Source organism: Octodon degus, unplaced genomic scaffold (assembly GCF_000260255.1).
Source record: "Octodon degus isolate 3935 unplaced genomic scaffold, OctDeg1.0 scaffold00045, whole genome shotgun sequence".
NCBI lineage: Eukaryota > Metazoa > Chordata > Mammalia > Rodentia > Octodontidae > Octodon > Octodon degus.
The window spans coordinates 10,806,556-10,823,332 of record NW_004524621.1 but is presented as its reverse complement, the minus strand read 5'-3'; the positions used below and the strand labels follow the sequence as shown (position 1 = coordinate 10,823,332).

The following is a 16,777-nucleotide window of genomic DNA, read 5'->3' as shown; positions in this document are numbered from 1 at the left end:
GCCAACAGGGGCAGCTTAAGCAATGCCGGGGTCTGAGGAATGTCAACTATTCAACATGGAGGTGGAGGTCGATAAGCTAGAACTGATGTTCCAGAAAGCTGACTCTGATCTGGATTATATTCAGTACAGGCTGGAATGTGAAATCAAGTCTAATCATCATGATTCAGCAGGAGAGAAAAATCCAGTAACACTCATAAAGGAATTATCAGCCATAAAGTCTCGATACCAAACTTTGTATGCACGTTTTAAACCTGTTGCTATTTAACAGAAAGAGATTAAGAGCCGCATTTATACTACTTTGAATAAAACTATGACCATGATAGAAGAACTACGAAAGCAAACAGATGTGGAGCTGTTACCACTGACTGAAGAAGAAAAAACTGGAACAGAACAGTTAAAATCTCACATGCCACACTTATGAAGAAATGGAATTGCAAAAGAGAACTCTGTTGAAGAAGAGATTAATTCCAGAGAAATATAAAAAGATGACTTGTTAATAGTTCTTGAGTATAGGTGGGGGGTCAAGGAGGAAGAGAAGGAGGCTTGGTTTGAGTGACCAGGGAGTGATGCCTTTCATAAGAGAAGAATTAAGAAGGGCAGATATTATATATATATTTTTTAATTCATTTATTTATTTATTTTGTGTGTGTGTGTGGCCAGTTCAGCCCACCAGGGGGCAGGGCTGGCTGGCATGTGGTGCTGGGGATTGAACCGTGGTCCCTGTGCTTTGCTAAGCTTGTTCTAAGTAGGTGCTTTAGACCACTGAGCCATCTCACCAGCCCGGCAGATATTATATTAATAAAATTCAGCCAAAGAGGAAAAAAAAAAAAAAAGAGCCAACAGGATAAAATGAGAGGCTTATGTTTATGTGGCACCATGAGTAGTAGGCATGGGCTACGGCAATCTTTGGGCTCACCTTGGTACAGGCCACCAGCTGGGAGGTAGACAGGGCACACTGTGTTGCTGCAGCAATAACCTGGGTCTGAAGCCCTGAGTCCTCCGTCCGCTGGGCCACACTCTTGGCCTTGAGGACCAGGGCAGCTGCAGCACTCGCCACTGCTTTAGCCAGTTGCATTAGGGTATCCTGTAAGCAAACAGTAGTGAGCATGACCTGAGATGGAGCTTGGGATCCCTGGACATATCCTGAGGCATAAGCTGCTTCATTATTCCCATCAACACCAATCAGAAGAGAGTGTATGCAGAAGCACCCAGAACCGACCCCAAGCCCCTGCCTTGAGCACTCAGGACAGAACCCCCACCAAGGAACAAACCTACACCAAAAGAAACAGAGCCTACACCAAAGGGAGAACGCGTGAGGCGGATACACTCGGACAGTGATGGGAGGGAGGGATGGTACTGGTGCAGCGGGACCTCTTGGGGTCCCTTACCACCTCTAGCTTCTTCTCTCCATTTCTTCTCAATCTTGAAGTTGTCATCCTGGAGTCTCAGGAACATGTTCCTGTCCTGCCTAATTCTGTTTCCCCAACCCTGCCTCGGCCAGGCCTCCCTATCTCCCATCATGTTCTGCTCCCCCAGGATGCTGGGGAAAGTGTAGAAACGAGTGTATGCGGCTCAGAGAACCAAGCTGGGAAGGCCCAGGCCAGAGGCCGTTACCGTAGGGGAATCGGGGGGAGATCGAACCCCAGCCCCTCTTGGTGCACATATCTGCATGGGAAATCCAGGATGAAAAGTCAGCTGAGACAACTGGGATGGGGTTGGGGAGAGGGAGAGGTGCAGGACCACCTTCCCTAGGGTGGCAAGGGGAAGGCTGGCTCAAGATAGTCTCAAGTCTCAAGGGGTGTACATACAGAAGACAGAGCTAAGAATATCATCAATGAGGGCCAAGAGTAAACTAGCAGATTAAATTTAGATTTAGGGTTCTGAATTCTCACCCCCCCCCCAAAAGACTAGAATCCCTGGAAACTGAGGTTCAGGACGGTTTGGAGGGGTCAATTCATAGAAGCAGAGAACTCGGGGCTGGATTCAGGACCAGAGATTACCTCCTTGAAGTGAGGTTTTTTAGGGGGCTAGATAAATCACCAACCTGGAAGTGGGGGTCAGTGTCACTTTCCCCAATTTGCTGCAACAGCTCCCCACTGGCCTGGCCCACGTTCCCAGCTGCTTGCAGCAGGTTCTGACGGGGCTGTGGAGAGTGAACACCTGTCAGAAGCTGCCCAATCCTAATCACATGCCCAGGGGTCTCAGAGACCCCTGGCACATACTTCCTCCTGCAACCTGAATTGCCCATCCTTGGGCTCAAACCCTGTGTCCACCCTCACCCCAGCCTTGCGGCCCCTGACCTCGGCACTGGCTGGCTGGGCGCTGCGTAGCAGTTCTGACACTGCCCCTGCAAGGCCCTTTGCCGCCTGTAGCAGGGGGCGGCCATTGCCACCTTCATCCTCCAGGAGGGCAGCCAGCAGCTTCACCCCACGGGACATCTCCGTCAAGTTGGAGGAGATCGTGGTAACTGCACAGCCCACTGCAGTGTAGTCTGTCTCTGCAGGGTCACCTGAGGGCAGAAAGAGGAGCATGAGACAGGAGAGGCTAGATGACAGGCTAGGGAAGGAGCGCCGTCACACCTAGTTAGTCACACACATGTCTGAGGAGAGCTGCACACACACAGACGTTCCATAATGAGTCAAGATATAGTCAAACATGACACCAGTCACACGTATGCGTGCATATGCTTGTTCGCATTTCCTCCTCATGTATACATAGGCTGCCATCTAGCCTACCTGCTGTCAGGTTCACCACGGAGGCAGTACCAGCTGTGATGGCATCTACCTGGGAATGGATCTCATGCTTTGACTCATCCATCTTGTTTTTACGCCAGGCCTTGGAGGCCTACGAAAAGAAGGGAAATCTTCACGATCTATTCTGGTTAGGTTAACCCCTCTACTTCTGGGAGCCAGTGGCCTCTCCTCCAACCCTACTCACAGCATCCTGGCCAAGAGGTGGCAGAGTGTCAAAGTCATCCAGGGTGGCCTGGGCAGCCTGCACAGCCTGCATGCTAGAGTTGATGGTTCCAGTGAGGGCCTGCTGGGCTGAAGTCTAAAAAACAAGAAGAATGAGCAAGACTGGGGCAGAACATTTAGGGAAAAGATGGGGCAAAGGAGAACCGGGAAGAGGAATACAAATAGGAATACAGGAAAAGATAGCTTAACCCCTGGCTAGGCCCAGCAGAAGGTAGGGGAAGAGCATAGGTACCATGGTGGAAGTGAGGGCACCCTTACCAAAGGGGGCATATGTCCTCGGTGCATCTGGCCAATGGTAATCTGCTGCTGGGGAGGTGGCATGCTGCCCATCTGGAAATTCTCAGGCCCAGAGGCTCCAGAGCGCATGATGGCAGGCAAGGCCACAGAGCCATGCTCTACTTTGCCCACTCGGTTATACTGCTGCTGAAGCACTGTCGACCTGAAGACAGGATGGACCATGGCGCACACAGAGGACTCCTCATCTCCACCCCGCCCCTATTTCCAAAATCTCTGCAGGTCCTGGGCTTGGGTTTGTGAGATCTTATGAATTGTGCAAATATTCCAGAGTCATGCCTTGCCTTCCCTGTCCCTGGGATCAGCCCAACTCCCTTCCTACTTTTTGGGAGATACTGAGTCCTCCAGCATAGTAGACTCCTCATCTCCCTCCAGTCCAAAGTGATCCTTGCTTTTTTTCTGTATGAAGAAAAACAAAGAAGAGTTGGGGAAATTAAGGAAGAGGCAATGGGAAAAAATTACCTCTTCTTTCCAGTTCGCTGTTTTCTAGAACATGGGTCCCTGTTTCTTGACGACAGGTGTGGGGGGTGGTCACAGGCAGAAGGCTGGGCAGCACACTCACCTTCTTAAGGATGATATCAATGTAGCCAGCGATGAGCTGTGCAATCTGCTCCCCCTCTGTAGTCTGTACTGAGTAGTAGCCATCCTGATAATCCCCAAAGTCCTAGGGTGACAAGGTGGGGACTTAGTGAGAAAGCTAGAATCTATCCAGGATGGAGAAGGGGAGAAAGGAGCCCCATAGTTGAGCTGATGAGGATGCCTTTCCATGCCAATAGCCCTCTAGGATAGAAGCCTACTTTTTTCCCCTTCCTGCTTTCTTGTTTTGTTTTCTGAGACAGGAACTCATTATATAGTTCAGGCTGCCCTTGAATTCATGCCAATCCTCCTGCCTCAGTCTCCTGATTGTTGGCATTATTGGTATGTACCACCATGCCTGGTCAACCTCCTGGTTTTTGTTTATTGAGTGTGTATGTGGTAGTGGGTTTTTTCTCTGGGTTACATAACCAGCCCTGTAAACTTTTTAAAATTTTGAGATGGGGTCTCATTAAGTTGCCCAGACTGGGCTCAAACTTTCAATTTTCCACAGTGCTGGAATTCCAGGCATGCACCACCAAACTAGCCAACCTCTTGCTTCTTTACTTTCTTCCATGAAGGGAAATACTCTGTTTCTGAGGAGCATTTCTGCTACAGTTTCAAGAAGTCCCTTCCACCCCCATGATAAAACTGGGAGGACATAAAGATTTGTTACAAAATGGCTGTATTTAAGGATTGAGAACTATTTATAATAGAAAAGCGCTATAGTTTCTATTTCCATTTTTGGATAATTTTGTCAAGTTTTAACTCATAACCTCAAAATGTAAAGCCAAAGGAGAAAAAACTAAATAGTTGCTGTTGAAAAAGAGGCGGCTTGTTTTTCTCTCATCTTTCCCTCCTCAAGAATTTCTGAAATCTCTGCTTCATGGCTACAGTTTCGTTCTCCTGACTTTTAACTATTTTGCTATTCTGGGAACTGAATCCAGGGCCTGTGCATGCTAGGCAAGTACTCTACCACTGAGTTACATTCCTAGTCCTCTGCTGACTTTCTCTCTTTTTTGTGTTTTTGAGACAGGGTCTCACTTTGTAGTTCACGCTGACCCTGAATTCTCTATGTGGTCCAGGATGGCCTGAACTTGAGATGACCCTCTTGCCTTAGCCTCCTGAGTGCTGGCTGGTATTATATGAGCAGTCATGCCTGGGTCCTCCTTAAAAACAAAAAAACAAAAACAAACAAACAAAAAGAGCATGTCTATCACTTGCTTCATTTTAGCATCACTCACTCTCTAGAACGTAAGTTTCTCCATCTACTCTAACCTCTGTCTTCCTACAACAGTTCCGAAGTTCTCCTGTTTCTTGGGAGTCAAGCTCAGTGCATCTATCTGAGGGAGAGAAACAGATCTCTGTAGCTGTCCCTTTATCCCAAAGCCCTCTCTCACTGGAGCCCCAGACATACCAGGGTGAAGCTCTTTGGAGAGGCAGCCCAGCGTTTGATGTTGGTGAGGCTCCACTCCTGGATCACTTCCTTGGTCTTCTCATCTACTCGCATCACACACTCCTTAGTAATGCCTAGGAGCCGAGGCACTAATTTGTTCTTGCCTTTCATCTTTTCCTGTGAGACAGAGATTGGTGTTATGTTATAGGTCAGACATTCAATGAGTGGAGAACAGATCAGCTCTAGACCCCAAGGGGACACTGAGGCGGACAGGAAGGCTCTAATAGGGTGTCCACAAACAGGTCTACAGTAAGGCTCTGTTAAGGACAAGAGAAAATGCTGGGTAGGGAGGGAAGTGGTGGTACAGGACCAATACGCAGGCTTTCACAAAGTCAGAACAAGGCAAATAATGGGACTCCTGCAGAATAGAAAAAAATGTGACTGAAGGGCAGTCATAGACCTTCACAGAGCAGGGAAAGGGCCAAGAGTGTGAAACAAGGAGGGTGGTGAGCAGGGTCTGGAACCCACCTTGACCAGGAAGAAGGAGACACCATAAGTCTTGAGGGAACGGGCTAGCTTCACGTAGCGTACCTTGGCCTCAATCTCACTCATCTGCCCACAATTCTTGTGTGCCTTCAAGTATGAAATGGGAAAGGACTTAGCAAGGTACAGGGATAATATCAAGTAACATCACAGTGAGAGTGAAAGCTAACCATAAGGACAGAGTATTAAGGGGAGACAGAAAGGTTCAGGAATGTGAGAGATAAGCAAAAGGATGATGAGATAGAGGCCAGGCAGGGCTATGCATAAGCAATGACACAAGGGATGTGGTTAAGGAACTTGCAGACATTCTGGAGATTCACATGGGTAGAAATGGGTAGTTAGAAATAGAAGGCCAAAGAAAAGGCCTTTGGGGGCTGGCCAGATAGCTCAGTGGATTAAAGCAACTGGGGGATCTCCATCATGCTGTGCCAGCCCTGCCCCCAAGGCGCACTGAGACAGTGATTGAGACTGAGTGTGGTGGTGTGCGCCAATAATCCCAGAGGTTGGGAGGCTGAAAACAGGAGGATCACTACAAGTCCGATCTGTGTAGTGAGACTCTGTACTAAATACATTAAATTAAAAAAAAAGGCCTTTGGGGCTGAGACTTCAAAGAGTGGGGATAATATCCTACATTTGGACAAAGATTATTTTTTCACAGTTATGTCAGGTTTACTATCCCTTTGATGTTCCTATCAATCTTATGCAGAGTAGGCACTGTTACTCCATGTTAGAGGTAAGGAAAATATTGACTTGAATTCCAAGGCAGTGAGGAAGCTGAGACTGAAGCCTAAGGTTTTTTTGTTTGTTTGTTTTGGTTTGGTTTTTTTGGCACAAGAGAGATGGGAGAGCAGGTTGGAGGGTGGAAGTGCGGTGAGCAGAGATGGGAGGGGGCAGAGGTCCACTTAGTAGGATCAAGCAGCAAAGCTCCCGGGTCATCCCAGATGCTTTCCCCTACCCCCATTCACCTGGAAGATCTTACGCTCTCCCTTCTGCTTCACATATTCCTTGGGCAGGAAGTCCTTCAGGCTACACCAGAAAAGGGAGGGTCAGCATGTAGTGGATAGCACCAGAGGGCATGTGGGCCATGAACTGTGGGCCTAGGGGCATGAAGAAATGTCTAGGACAGTGCTATCTGTGGGGGAAGTAGGACTCTGAAGGAATCAAGTGTAGAATGTTTTGAAATAGAATTAGCATGGGCTCTTGAATGCGACTTGTATTTTTCCTTGTGGGGAAAAGGACTAAGAGAATTTAAATGGGAAACTCAATCCCAGAGGGAAAAAGGGTCTTGGTTCTATTTCAGGGAACCAAGAAGAAGCATTCCCCAGAAGGATCCCCTTACACTTAGGAAGCTAAGACAGCCACGGCAAACTGCATATTGAGAAATACCAGTGGATGAGCCTTGGAAGACTTTCTTTAAGACTTGTTAATCTAATGTTGCCTATGAAGCACATGTTATCCTACTTTCCTCTGGCTACCACAGCAAAATTCTTCAGAGGGGGGTGGGGGAAAAGACTTGGTTTACAGAAGGGGACAAAGGAAGAAATATTGGATTCCACTCATACTCCAATGGAAGAGAAAACAAGGGAAGAAGGTCTAGGATGGAGATAGGCCTACTGGGGTGACAATGGCAGGGAGTCCCAGGGCTTGACAGGGTCTGGGATTTGGGGAACTCACTCTAGGAAGCCAGCCTTGTGCTTCTGTTCATTGTGGGGCCCAAACTGGATCTGGCATTGGAAGCCAGCAAATTCACAGGCCTTGTCAAAGGAGACAGGGTGGGAGCCATTAAGGATGTCGTCGCGTGCCTGGAGAACACACAGGAAAGAGCAAATGGGTATATGTCAATTCTGCTTCTGCCCCTCTCATCATATGTCCCATTCCAGCTAAGTCCACTGCATACCTGCACATAAAGAAGGTTCAGCTGTACAGGGTCTCGGGAATCCACATTCTGGTCTGAGTAGAAAAACTTCCTCCGCAGCAGCAGTGTCTCATGTTCCTCCACTCCCTGTTCCCTCAGTGTCCGGCCATGGTCCAGCCAGTTCACTGGGACAGAGAATTCCCTCAGACCCAAGCTCCATGGCCTCTGTGCTGTTCAGTGCCTGGAGTTTTATTCATTCCCCACCTTTCCTCACTAACTGTAAGTTCCATAAGCACAGAACTTGGTTTTATTATTGATATACACCCAGTGTGTGAAACAGTGCCTTTCACAGCAGATACAGACTACGTAAGGAATAAGTGACTGCTGTTCCTTCCTCCACTCATCTCCAATGCTCTCTTTTCCCCAGTTCTGCTTACATTCATCATCTGTGTGTAGTTTCTGTTTTAGTTTCTCCATCTTCTTTTCATCTCGCAACAGTGTTTTGTCCTTTCGTAAGGTCCCTGTCCCCTCATCCTTTTTTTCTTCCATCAACTCTCGGACCAGCGAATATTCATCATGGTTGGTAATACCTGGGGGAGAATGGTTTGGTAGCTTCCTAGGCACTGTCCCCAAGTCTTCTGGCATAGCTGGAGCCCCTGGCATGTGTCCTCACCCGTACCAAGACACCTTACCAATGCGGGCACAGATGGTCATCAGCATGTCAGTGACGGTCTTGGAGTCATCCACCATGATAGTCTTCACAGTCCCATCCAGCATCCGGATCTTCAAGGGTCTCTGTTTCTTCCTATACTCCATGGTGTCCTGTCAGGGCAGGAAAAGGAGGCCAGAGCCTACCTGAAGCTAGAAGCACTACTGCATTTTTACATGGCCAGAGGACATGAAAGTAGACTACTGAAAGGAAAACTGCGGTGGTGCATTCAAAAGCAGGGGATTAGTGCTAGAAAGGTAGTGCATGCCTATAATCCCAGAACCCAAGCCAGGAGAAGTGCTGCACATGTGAGGCCATCCTGGACTCCATAGTGAGTTTAGGCCCTGGCTGAACTATAGAGTGAGACCCTATCTCAAAAAAAAAAAAAAAAAAAAAAAAAAAGAAAAAGCATTATGAGAGGTCTGGGGGTTGTAGCTTAGTGGTAGAATGCTTACCTATAAGGTCTAAGACCGTGGGTTTGATCTCTAATGCCACCAAAGGGGCCGGAGAGATGGCTCAGTGGAATAAATGCTTCCCTGGCAAGCGCAAGGGCCTGAGTTCAATCCCCAGTTCCGCAAAAAAAAAAAAAAAAAAGCATCCTCTAATGCCACCAAAAAAATGAAACAAAATAAAACAACCCCCTCTCTTGGCCCAAACAACAAGAAATAAGCCAGGGACAGTGGTACATGCCTGCAATCCCAGCACTTGGGAGACTAACGCAGGTAGACTGCCAGGAGCTTGAGGCCAGCTTGGGCTACACGAGTTCCAAACTTGAACTACTTTGAGACTGTCTCAAAAAGACAAACAAACAAACAAACAAACAGAAAGAACAAGAAGAAGAAGAAAAGAAAGAGAGAAACAAACATGGGGAGGGGTTGAGGATAAACCAGAAGGAAGAAGGTAGGAAATGGACAGCGGGTAGAAGAGGATGTGGGTGGTCCCGGATGAAGTGATACTCACCCCATTTCGGAGCATATAGTAATCCAAAGCTTTTCCAGCCTCCAGCCATATCCCCTTTTTGGGATCATCATCTGACAGAAACAGCCCAAAGTCGCTGGCTAAAAGAAAAGGACAAATCACATTTACAATGTGGTCCCATTGGCCAAATGCCTACAGCACTGCCCCTATTTCTCCCATGACCTTAGAGCTAAAGAGGAGAAGGAAACTGTGGAGCACAGACCCAAGAGTTAGTAACCCTAAAGCACAAAGGGGCCCTCCTCAAGGTAAAGAACACACAAATGAGAATGAATGGAAGACGCCCACCCCAGCCACCCAGGTAGTCAGACTCACGAGGGCCAGCCAGGGCCTCTGGGATGCGCTCGCGAATGATGCGGCAGGCATCGTACACCATGGTAGATGGTTCAAACTGCATCGTCTTCACCACATTCCCAATGCTGATCTTCAGGGAAAGCGCAACCATGGTGGCAGCTTCTATTCTCCAGCCTGGCTATACCTGGCCCATCACACGGAAGCATTAGGATACACTCTCACTGGAGAAGAGGCCCCCTGAACAGTGGAGTCCCAGAAGGGGACTTTTGAAAGGGATTTATCAGGGGCCAGAGACATAGCTCAGTGGCATAAATGCCTGCCTGACAAACACAAAGTCTTGAGTTTGATCCCCAGTACGGGGGGAGGGGGGGATTTATCAAAACAAAAAATAACTGCATTGCTTTTATTTTATTTTATTCAAAGAGTATTAGGGGGGCCAAGGAGATAGCTCAGTGGAATAAGTGCTTCCCTGGCAAGCGCAAAGACCTGAATTCAATCCCTGGTTCCGCCAAAAAAAAAAAAAAAAAAAAAAAAAAAAAGTGTTAGGTTATTTACATCGAAATTACCAAGTCATTTAAGATATCCAGTCAGAGGGTGTTCTAACAGTATAATAGCAGATCTGAAATGCAGTATTATCTGAGAATACTGCCTTGCCCCCATCACTTGAATTTATGTCCCCTTTCTTTCTTCCAAGTGCTTCTCCTGGCAGAGCATGGTGGTGCACTTAATCCTAGTACTTGGGAGGCTGAGGCAGGAGAACTGCTGTGAGTTCAAGGTTAGCGTGGGCTACACAGTGAGTTCAGGACCAGCCTGAACTACATAGAGAGACCCTGTCACAATCACCCCCCGCCAAAGCTCTCCAAACCCTAACACCGACATGTTTCTCCTGCCACTTGTCCCTGCTCACCTCCTTTCTCAAACCTACCCTTGTCTTGTTTTCACTGTTTCCTGAGTCAGTACTACTGTTCTTCTCTGTCTGTTATTATGTCCTGCTGGCTTTCCCCTGTCCTGGCCTGTATGACTTTTCCTTAGTTGCTTCAGGTCATTTTCCACAAGTGAAGATGAGATAATCCCCAAGGGAAAAAGACTAGCTATGCTAATATGCAGACCAAATACTAGGTGCTCCAGCCATCGAGCCCCACTCCTGCCCTAGCTTTCCCCCCCTCCCCAAGAAGCTCCAAGGATCCAAGCCCCTAATCTTCCTTCTCTGGCAATCAAACTAGAATTACAGCTTTAGTCCAAATATATCTTTAAAATTATCTAGCCAACTCTTCAATTTTGCAGAAGGGAATATGGACACCAGGAAAAGAGAACGTTTTGAAGCAGGTGGGAGAAGGTTAGAAAGGCATCTACCAGTAACGCAGCCCTTCCTCCTGCAGTCACTATGTTGATACTCAGACGTCACTGCAATTACTGTGCTCTTTTCTGTAGCAAATTCTCAAACTTTCCTTTCCACCTCCACTGCCTCCTGCCTCCCCTGCACGTATTCTCAGTTCAGATCAGCATGTGCAAGTCTTCCTCTGCCTTCCTCCAGTTCCCTCGCAGCACCTCTTAGTAGGATGGAGATGCTACTGTAGGCAGTAGGTGGCGCACAGGCATTAAGACAAGTCTGCCTAGCAGTGGATGATGTGACCAGGCAGGGGATAGGGATTGGGTGCCTTTTTAACTAAGAGAATGAGCAAATACAGGCTCTCTATTCATCTCTTGGCAAACTTCCATACTCAAGAAGGAGCAAACTGCTAGCCTCAAAGGAGGAAAGCAATGGTGAGGTGTCAGCATACACACAGGGCATTGGAGAACTAGGGATTCCGGGAAGGGGTTGAGGGGAAAGAGGGGAAAAGAGATACAGTGTGAAAAGAAAGTCTATATAGAAACAGGAAGCAGATGTATATTCATGATTAACAGACCATATCTGATCTTACAAATGGTCTAAAATTTCAAAAGAGAACCGTGACTCTGTTTTGTACTCCCAAATAACAGAGGACCCTCCCAGTCTCCCCTTTTGCAACTGTCCCCTCCCATTCATGAGACACTTCTCCCAAGAGCAGGACAGACCTGGTGGTGGTAGGTTGCTGACCATAAAAAAGTGAAGGCTGAAGGGTCGGAGGAATGAGAAGCTCGAGGAGCTGGAACAGGACTAAAAGGACCCTTCACCTACAGCCAAAACTGTGTGCCCCCCCCCCCCCACTTCCTCCGGACACATGGATACCCACTTCTTCCTGAGAAGTGTCTGGTCAGACCACGATAAGGGAGTTGGAGTTGAGTCATGCCTGCCCTAACTCCCAGCCTGGTCCTGAGAGGGTGAGGGAAGGCATAGGAGTAGCAGGGGGATAATGGTGGCAAAGAACAAGGTTAGTTCCCTGGCCTGGCCTGAGAACTTTGCTACCCTCCTCCATCATGTTTTATGAAACAGCAACAACACACCCCCTCCCAGGGAACTCCTCCTCCCTCAATACATTCCTGAGATGCATTCCAGAGAAGTTGGGCAATTGGAAGCAGGGAATGGAGGACAGGAGGTCAAATCCCAGCAAGGAATGGAATGTAAGTATATTGGGGCTAAGGAATTTTGGGGCATACGGAGAATATAGTCAGAGTACGTACCCACAAAGAGAACTGCAGAAAGATGGGGAGTTATAGAGAGGGTCAAAGGGAGAGAGAGAAAACAGAGTCAGAATATGAGAGGGTTGGGGGAGTAGCACTCAAGACTGTTACCAAATTTGGCCTCTGAGTCCGAAACCGCGGGGATGGGGGAAGGGTTTGTGGGTGAGACTGACATATCCGGCCTCAGGCTGCTAAAAGCTCATTTAAGGCTGGACTGGGCAGAAGGGCTGGACCTGACTTCTCCAATGCAGCCCTCCCACATTTACATTCATTCTCCCCTAATGTGCCCCAGCCTACACACAGGGCTTTCTTAAGGTAGCAGTGCCATCTCTACATACACCTTATCTCCGTGATGGCAACCCAAAACCCACTTATTAATCACAAAGAGCCAATACTGTAATTAAACTTGAATACTCAGGTTTCAATTTAGAAAAAAAAAAAACAAAAACCTAAAAAACAACTTTATGTTAACATCTTTTTCTTAAACACACACACATACACACACACACAATAACACAACACTGGGGCCGGGGAGATGGCTCAGTAAGGATAAGTGCTTGCCTGGCAAGCACAAGGGCCTAAATTCAATCCCCGGTTCCACAAAAAAAAAAAAAAACCAAAAACAAAACAAAACAAAAAAAACCACCACCCACGCCTTAGGTTCACCACTATTGCCTTATCTTAATCACAAAGCCCCTACACAGATCATCTTGCAAAAATCACCCCCTCCCAGCTGCCCCACAAATATAGCCATCACAAGCACACCAAGGCTTCCCACCTCCCTCTACCCTCCCTACAGTTCCCCCTCCATTTACTCAGCCAGCAGTCCTTGAGGGTATATGGCTTGGGCCCAACTTTCAGCAGCCCAGAAGCACAATGAATAAGATCTGGACTTGGCCTTCATTGAGCTCCCAATCTTCCAGGGAGGTGGATAAATTAAATACAGAGTTACAATAATAGAGAACAGGATACAACAAAAGCCAAAGAGCATGATAAAAGCTCAGAGATCCCTTTAGGTTAGGAAAGCAGGACCATGAAAGGTGTCATTTAAAGTCAGAATTTTAAAAAAAGTAATGGCTATCTGTCTTTTATTGACTATATGTCAGTTGCGTTTTACACATAATTTGTTAATCCTTTTAAAAAAACTCTGCATGGTAGATGTCACTTATTTTCTTTCTTACAAATTAGGAAACTGAGATTTATGAAAATACTTGTTCAACGTAATTGTCCAAATAAGCCAGGATCTGAACCTGGGTCTCTGGCTGCAAAGCCCAAGTGCTCTCTATCATGCCAATCCAGTCAAAGGCACATTCCAGGCAGAGAAAGTAGCATAAACAAAGGTGGAGAAGCAAGTCATGGAGAAGCACTCATGGGGCTGGATGAAGTACAGGGGACCTGCACAGCAGTTATGGGGAAGTCAGGTTTAGGATGGCAAGGCAGAGTGGATCTAGAGTGGGGTAGTATCAGTTTTTCCCACTGGAAGGTGACAGGAGGCCAAGGAGAGAAGGAACATAACCCAAACTGAATTTTAGGAACATAACTGTGGAGACTGTTCAAAAGTACACTGTATTAGTCCAGGTAAGAGGTAAGAAAGGTAGAGTTAGATTAGAGAAAAACCAGCCCCTCAAGTGCCTGCTTAGGCTGATGCAGGGACAGGGTTCGATCCCCGGTGGGTCCTGCTGGCCCCGTCCCCAGGGCACACTGAGACATCGACTGAGACTGGGCATGGTGGTGCACGCCTATAATCCCAGCACTTAGTAGGCTGAAAACAGGAGGATCACTCTAGTCCCATCTGTGTAGTGAGACTCCGGAGACCCTGTACTAAATGCATAAAAAAAAAAAAGCAGCTCCTCAGAAGAAACGTTAAGAGGTAGACTGACAGCCTGATGACAACCTGTTCTTCAATACCCAGGGACCAGAGCCCAGTCAGGCTGGGGTCCTACACCTTCTGATAATCAGTGGCCACTAGTCAGAAGGGCAGCTCACGCTCAGGTAAGGAAATGGGGAAGGAAGAAGGATCAGATTGAGATGGAAACGTGGGGCTGAGATGATGAGAAAACGGGAAGGGAAGTAATTACCAGTGAAGTAAGGGCAGACAGGTGGGGTTAGTGACTACATCAGAGTAGGAATGGGGAAAACGGTATAAAACAAGCCTGGGGAAAATCCACACATAAGCAGTCACTGGATCAAGTTGGGGGAAAGGGAGGACTCAATAGTAGCTAAGTCAGGGAATGATGGACTGAGACCAGAGAGTAGGTGAGATTTTGATTTTAAAAAATGGGGATATGGTAAGTGGCTAAATTAGGCTATGGTGGGGAGGAGTGAAGGGACATCTGCAAAATCTAAGTAAAGCTGGGGGAGGGACAACATGAGCTATTCAAAGGCTGATTTAGAGACTGGGTAGAAGATAGCAGTGGGGGTCAGTGGTAAGGTCAGCCTGGGAGTGAAATGGGGGTGTGGTCAGTGGCCTGGTTGGGTGTGGGATCAGCAAGACCCAGTTTCCTCTTTGGGTCCCATTTCCTCTTTTCTCTTCGGGAGTGGGGGAAGGGGAATCTACAACTGGACTAAGAAATTAAAGGCTCAGAACCAGGGGATCCACGTAACGGGGTGGGGGGTCAACCACGACCACATGGTATGCAGTGAATGAGTGAAAATGGTGGGAAAGAGTGTTTTAAGATACTGAAACCTCAGATTTGGGTAACAGTAAGTTAAAATAGGATGTGTGACAAGGTTTGGAAAAGAATACAGCAAGGAGGATGGAATGAAGGTGAACAGGGGAGAGTTAAAGAGCAAGAACATATTCTGTAAGGAAATATGAAGGAAAGGTGGGCAATGAACCAAGAATAGGCATAGAAGAGGAGGGCTTAATACCTAGACAACGAGAAAAAAGGGAAGGAGTGGGGTAAACTGTCAGGGGACTCAGTCATTCCCTTCTCCCTTGACAACAGGTCCCTTTGACTGCCTCCCCCAGGTCCACTCTTCCCCAGGCAGTCCTCCACTTATATACATCTTGTATATCTTGTACATCTCCTAGGTTCCTGTACATTTTCCACCTCTCATCTTGTAAACAACATAGTCCAGGAATCCCTTGCTCTCTAACTGTGGCAGCCACAGTAAACCCCTTAGCCTTGGAGTGAATAAAGAAGCTGGAATCCCAGACACCCACAATCCTAGCTGAAATCCAGAACACTGACCTGAAATAAACTGTCATTTGTACTTGAAAGAAGCCAGTGTTGCTGCAGAGGAATAAAGCAAGCTTCCACAAAACAAAGGAAGCCCCTTTCTGCTAATCCCTTAAATTTTACCTGCTCAAGGTAAACTTTCCTTCCTCAGCCTTAACCACAACAAAGACACTACGGTTGTCTCTAATTCCTCACATTAACCCTGACCCTAATTTGTTTCATGATCCCCAGTACTGGCTCTGACGTTTATCCCTTTCCAAGCAGACCTCCAGATCTAATTTCTACCTTCAACGACACACTTCCTCACTTTAAATGATGAGCCATAAGCCTAAAGCCCATTTTTAACTTGATTCTTAAAAACATTTTTCCAGTTTTTGCTTAATACTGACTGTCACAAGTCTTTAATCCCTAAAATGGAACTAATTCATGTTGTTGACTCTTAACCTGATCCTGTTTTGACTTTTGCTGTACATTCCAGCAAACAAAATAGTGACCTTAACCTCAACCTCACCCAACAAAACGGATCCAACTCAGATGAATAACTTTAACTTCAGCCCAGAGGGCTCTCAACTTCTAAAGTGACCTCTGACTTCAATTCCAAAGTCACCCAAAACTTTCCTACCCACTCACCCACTATCAGCTAACACCAAAGCCCATTCCCGCCCTGCGCCTCACTACCACCCCATTTCTCGTCCGCCCCAAAAACTATCCCAGCGGAGGACTGCTCCCCGGAAGGGAGGAGGGGTGTCTCCCACAAGACGGTCTACTTAACTCAGAGGCCAAGCCGAGACAGACTGGACGCTGACCTCTCTAACAGGACTCAAACAGAACCAGCAGGAGAATCGGGGCTCCGCCCGCCTCCCGCCTCCACGGGCCAGGCCCCGCGGCCCCACCCCAAAGCTCCAGCCCGACCCGGTCCGGCCTACCTGGTTGCCGGGCTGTGCCCCGCCCGCTGGCCCTCTAACCAGCTCCTTCCCCGGGTAGCTCGCGAGCTCCGGCCTCGCCCTATCTTCTACTCTCCGCCACTTCCGTCCCGGGAACGTCCCCCACCCGCTAGCAGCGTCCTGGGACCGTGCTCTATGATCGCGGGGTTGCAGGAAGCTGCTCTGGCCCCGGCTCTCGATGCTCGGGAGCCCGCCGAAGATATGCAGCTCCACCCCGGCAGGAAGCAAGGGTGCGGCGCAATCCAGAGAAAACGACAGAACTACGCCCGAGTTCCCTTTTAAACTGTATTTCTTCCTTTTTCTAGCTTGGGGCGAAGGCGGAGCCGGATCCCCAGAATCCCCGCCCTCAGGTTATGAGGAGGCAGCCGGGACATCCCCGTAATTTGCATAACCCCCGGGACGTGGCGCGGCGACCTGGCCACTTCCGAGGCGGGGG

At 47.9% G+C, this 16,777-nt stretch overlaps 1 protein-coding gene and 1 pseudogene across 4 annotated transcripts in view; one reads left to right on the top strand and one right to left on the bottom strand.

Moving 5' to 3' along the window:
* The window catches only part of Tln1 (talin 1), a 36,684-nt gene extending 19,919 nt beyond the window's left edge, over positions 1 to 16,765 (bottom strand). Inside the window, exons 1-19 of one of the 4 annotated variants that reach the window (XM_023715961.1) lie at positions 16,324 to 16,532; positions 9,636 to 9,798; positions 9,306 to 9,403; positions 8,329 to 8,458; positions 8,074 to 8,226; positions 7,679 to 7,821; positions 7,456 to 7,583; positions 6,747 to 6,807; positions 5,767 to 5,871; positions 5,260 to 5,415; positions 3,832 to 3,933; positions 3,592 to 3,668; positions 3,234 to 3,414; positions 2,938 to 3,051; positions 2,736 to 2,844; positions 2,301 to 2,509; positions 2,045 to 2,143; positions 1,615 to 1,665; positions 917 to 1,084 (exon numbers count right to left, since the gene is read on the bottom strand). In XM_023715961.1, the coding sequence (XP_023571729.1) occupies positions 917 to 1,084; positions 1,615 to 1,665; positions 2,045 to 2,143; positions 2,301 to 2,509; positions 2,736 to 2,844; positions 2,938 to 3,051; positions 3,234 to 3,414; positions 3,592 to 3,668; positions 3,832 to 3,933; positions 5,260 to 5,415; positions 5,767 to 5,871; positions 6,747 to 6,807; positions 7,456 to 7,583; positions 7,679 to 7,821; positions 8,074 to 8,226; positions 8,329 to 8,458; positions 9,306 to 9,403; positions 9,636 to 9,765 (2,214 nt within the window). In that variant the 5' untranslated portion in view covers positions 9,766 to 9,798; positions 16,324 to 16,532. Of the gene's footprint in view, positions 1 to 916; positions 1,085 to 1,614; positions 1,666 to 2,044; positions 2,144 to 2,300; positions 2,510 to 2,735; positions 2,845 to 2,937; positions 3,052 to 3,233; positions 3,415 to 3,591; positions 3,669 to 3,831; positions 3,934 to 5,259; positions 5,416 to 5,766; positions 5,872 to 6,746; positions 6,808 to 7,455; positions 7,584 to 7,678; positions 7,822 to 8,073; positions 8,227 to 8,328; positions 8,459 to 9,305; positions 9,404 to 9,635; positions 9,799 to 16,323 lie in introns of all 4 variants that reach the window. The other 3 variants (XM_023715962.1, XM_004631867.2, XM_023715963.1) reach the window with 3 other exon arrangements.
* Positions 56 to 482, top strand: LOC101564965 (annotated as a pseudogene).
* Positions 16,766 to 16,777: the final 12 nt, after the last annotated feature.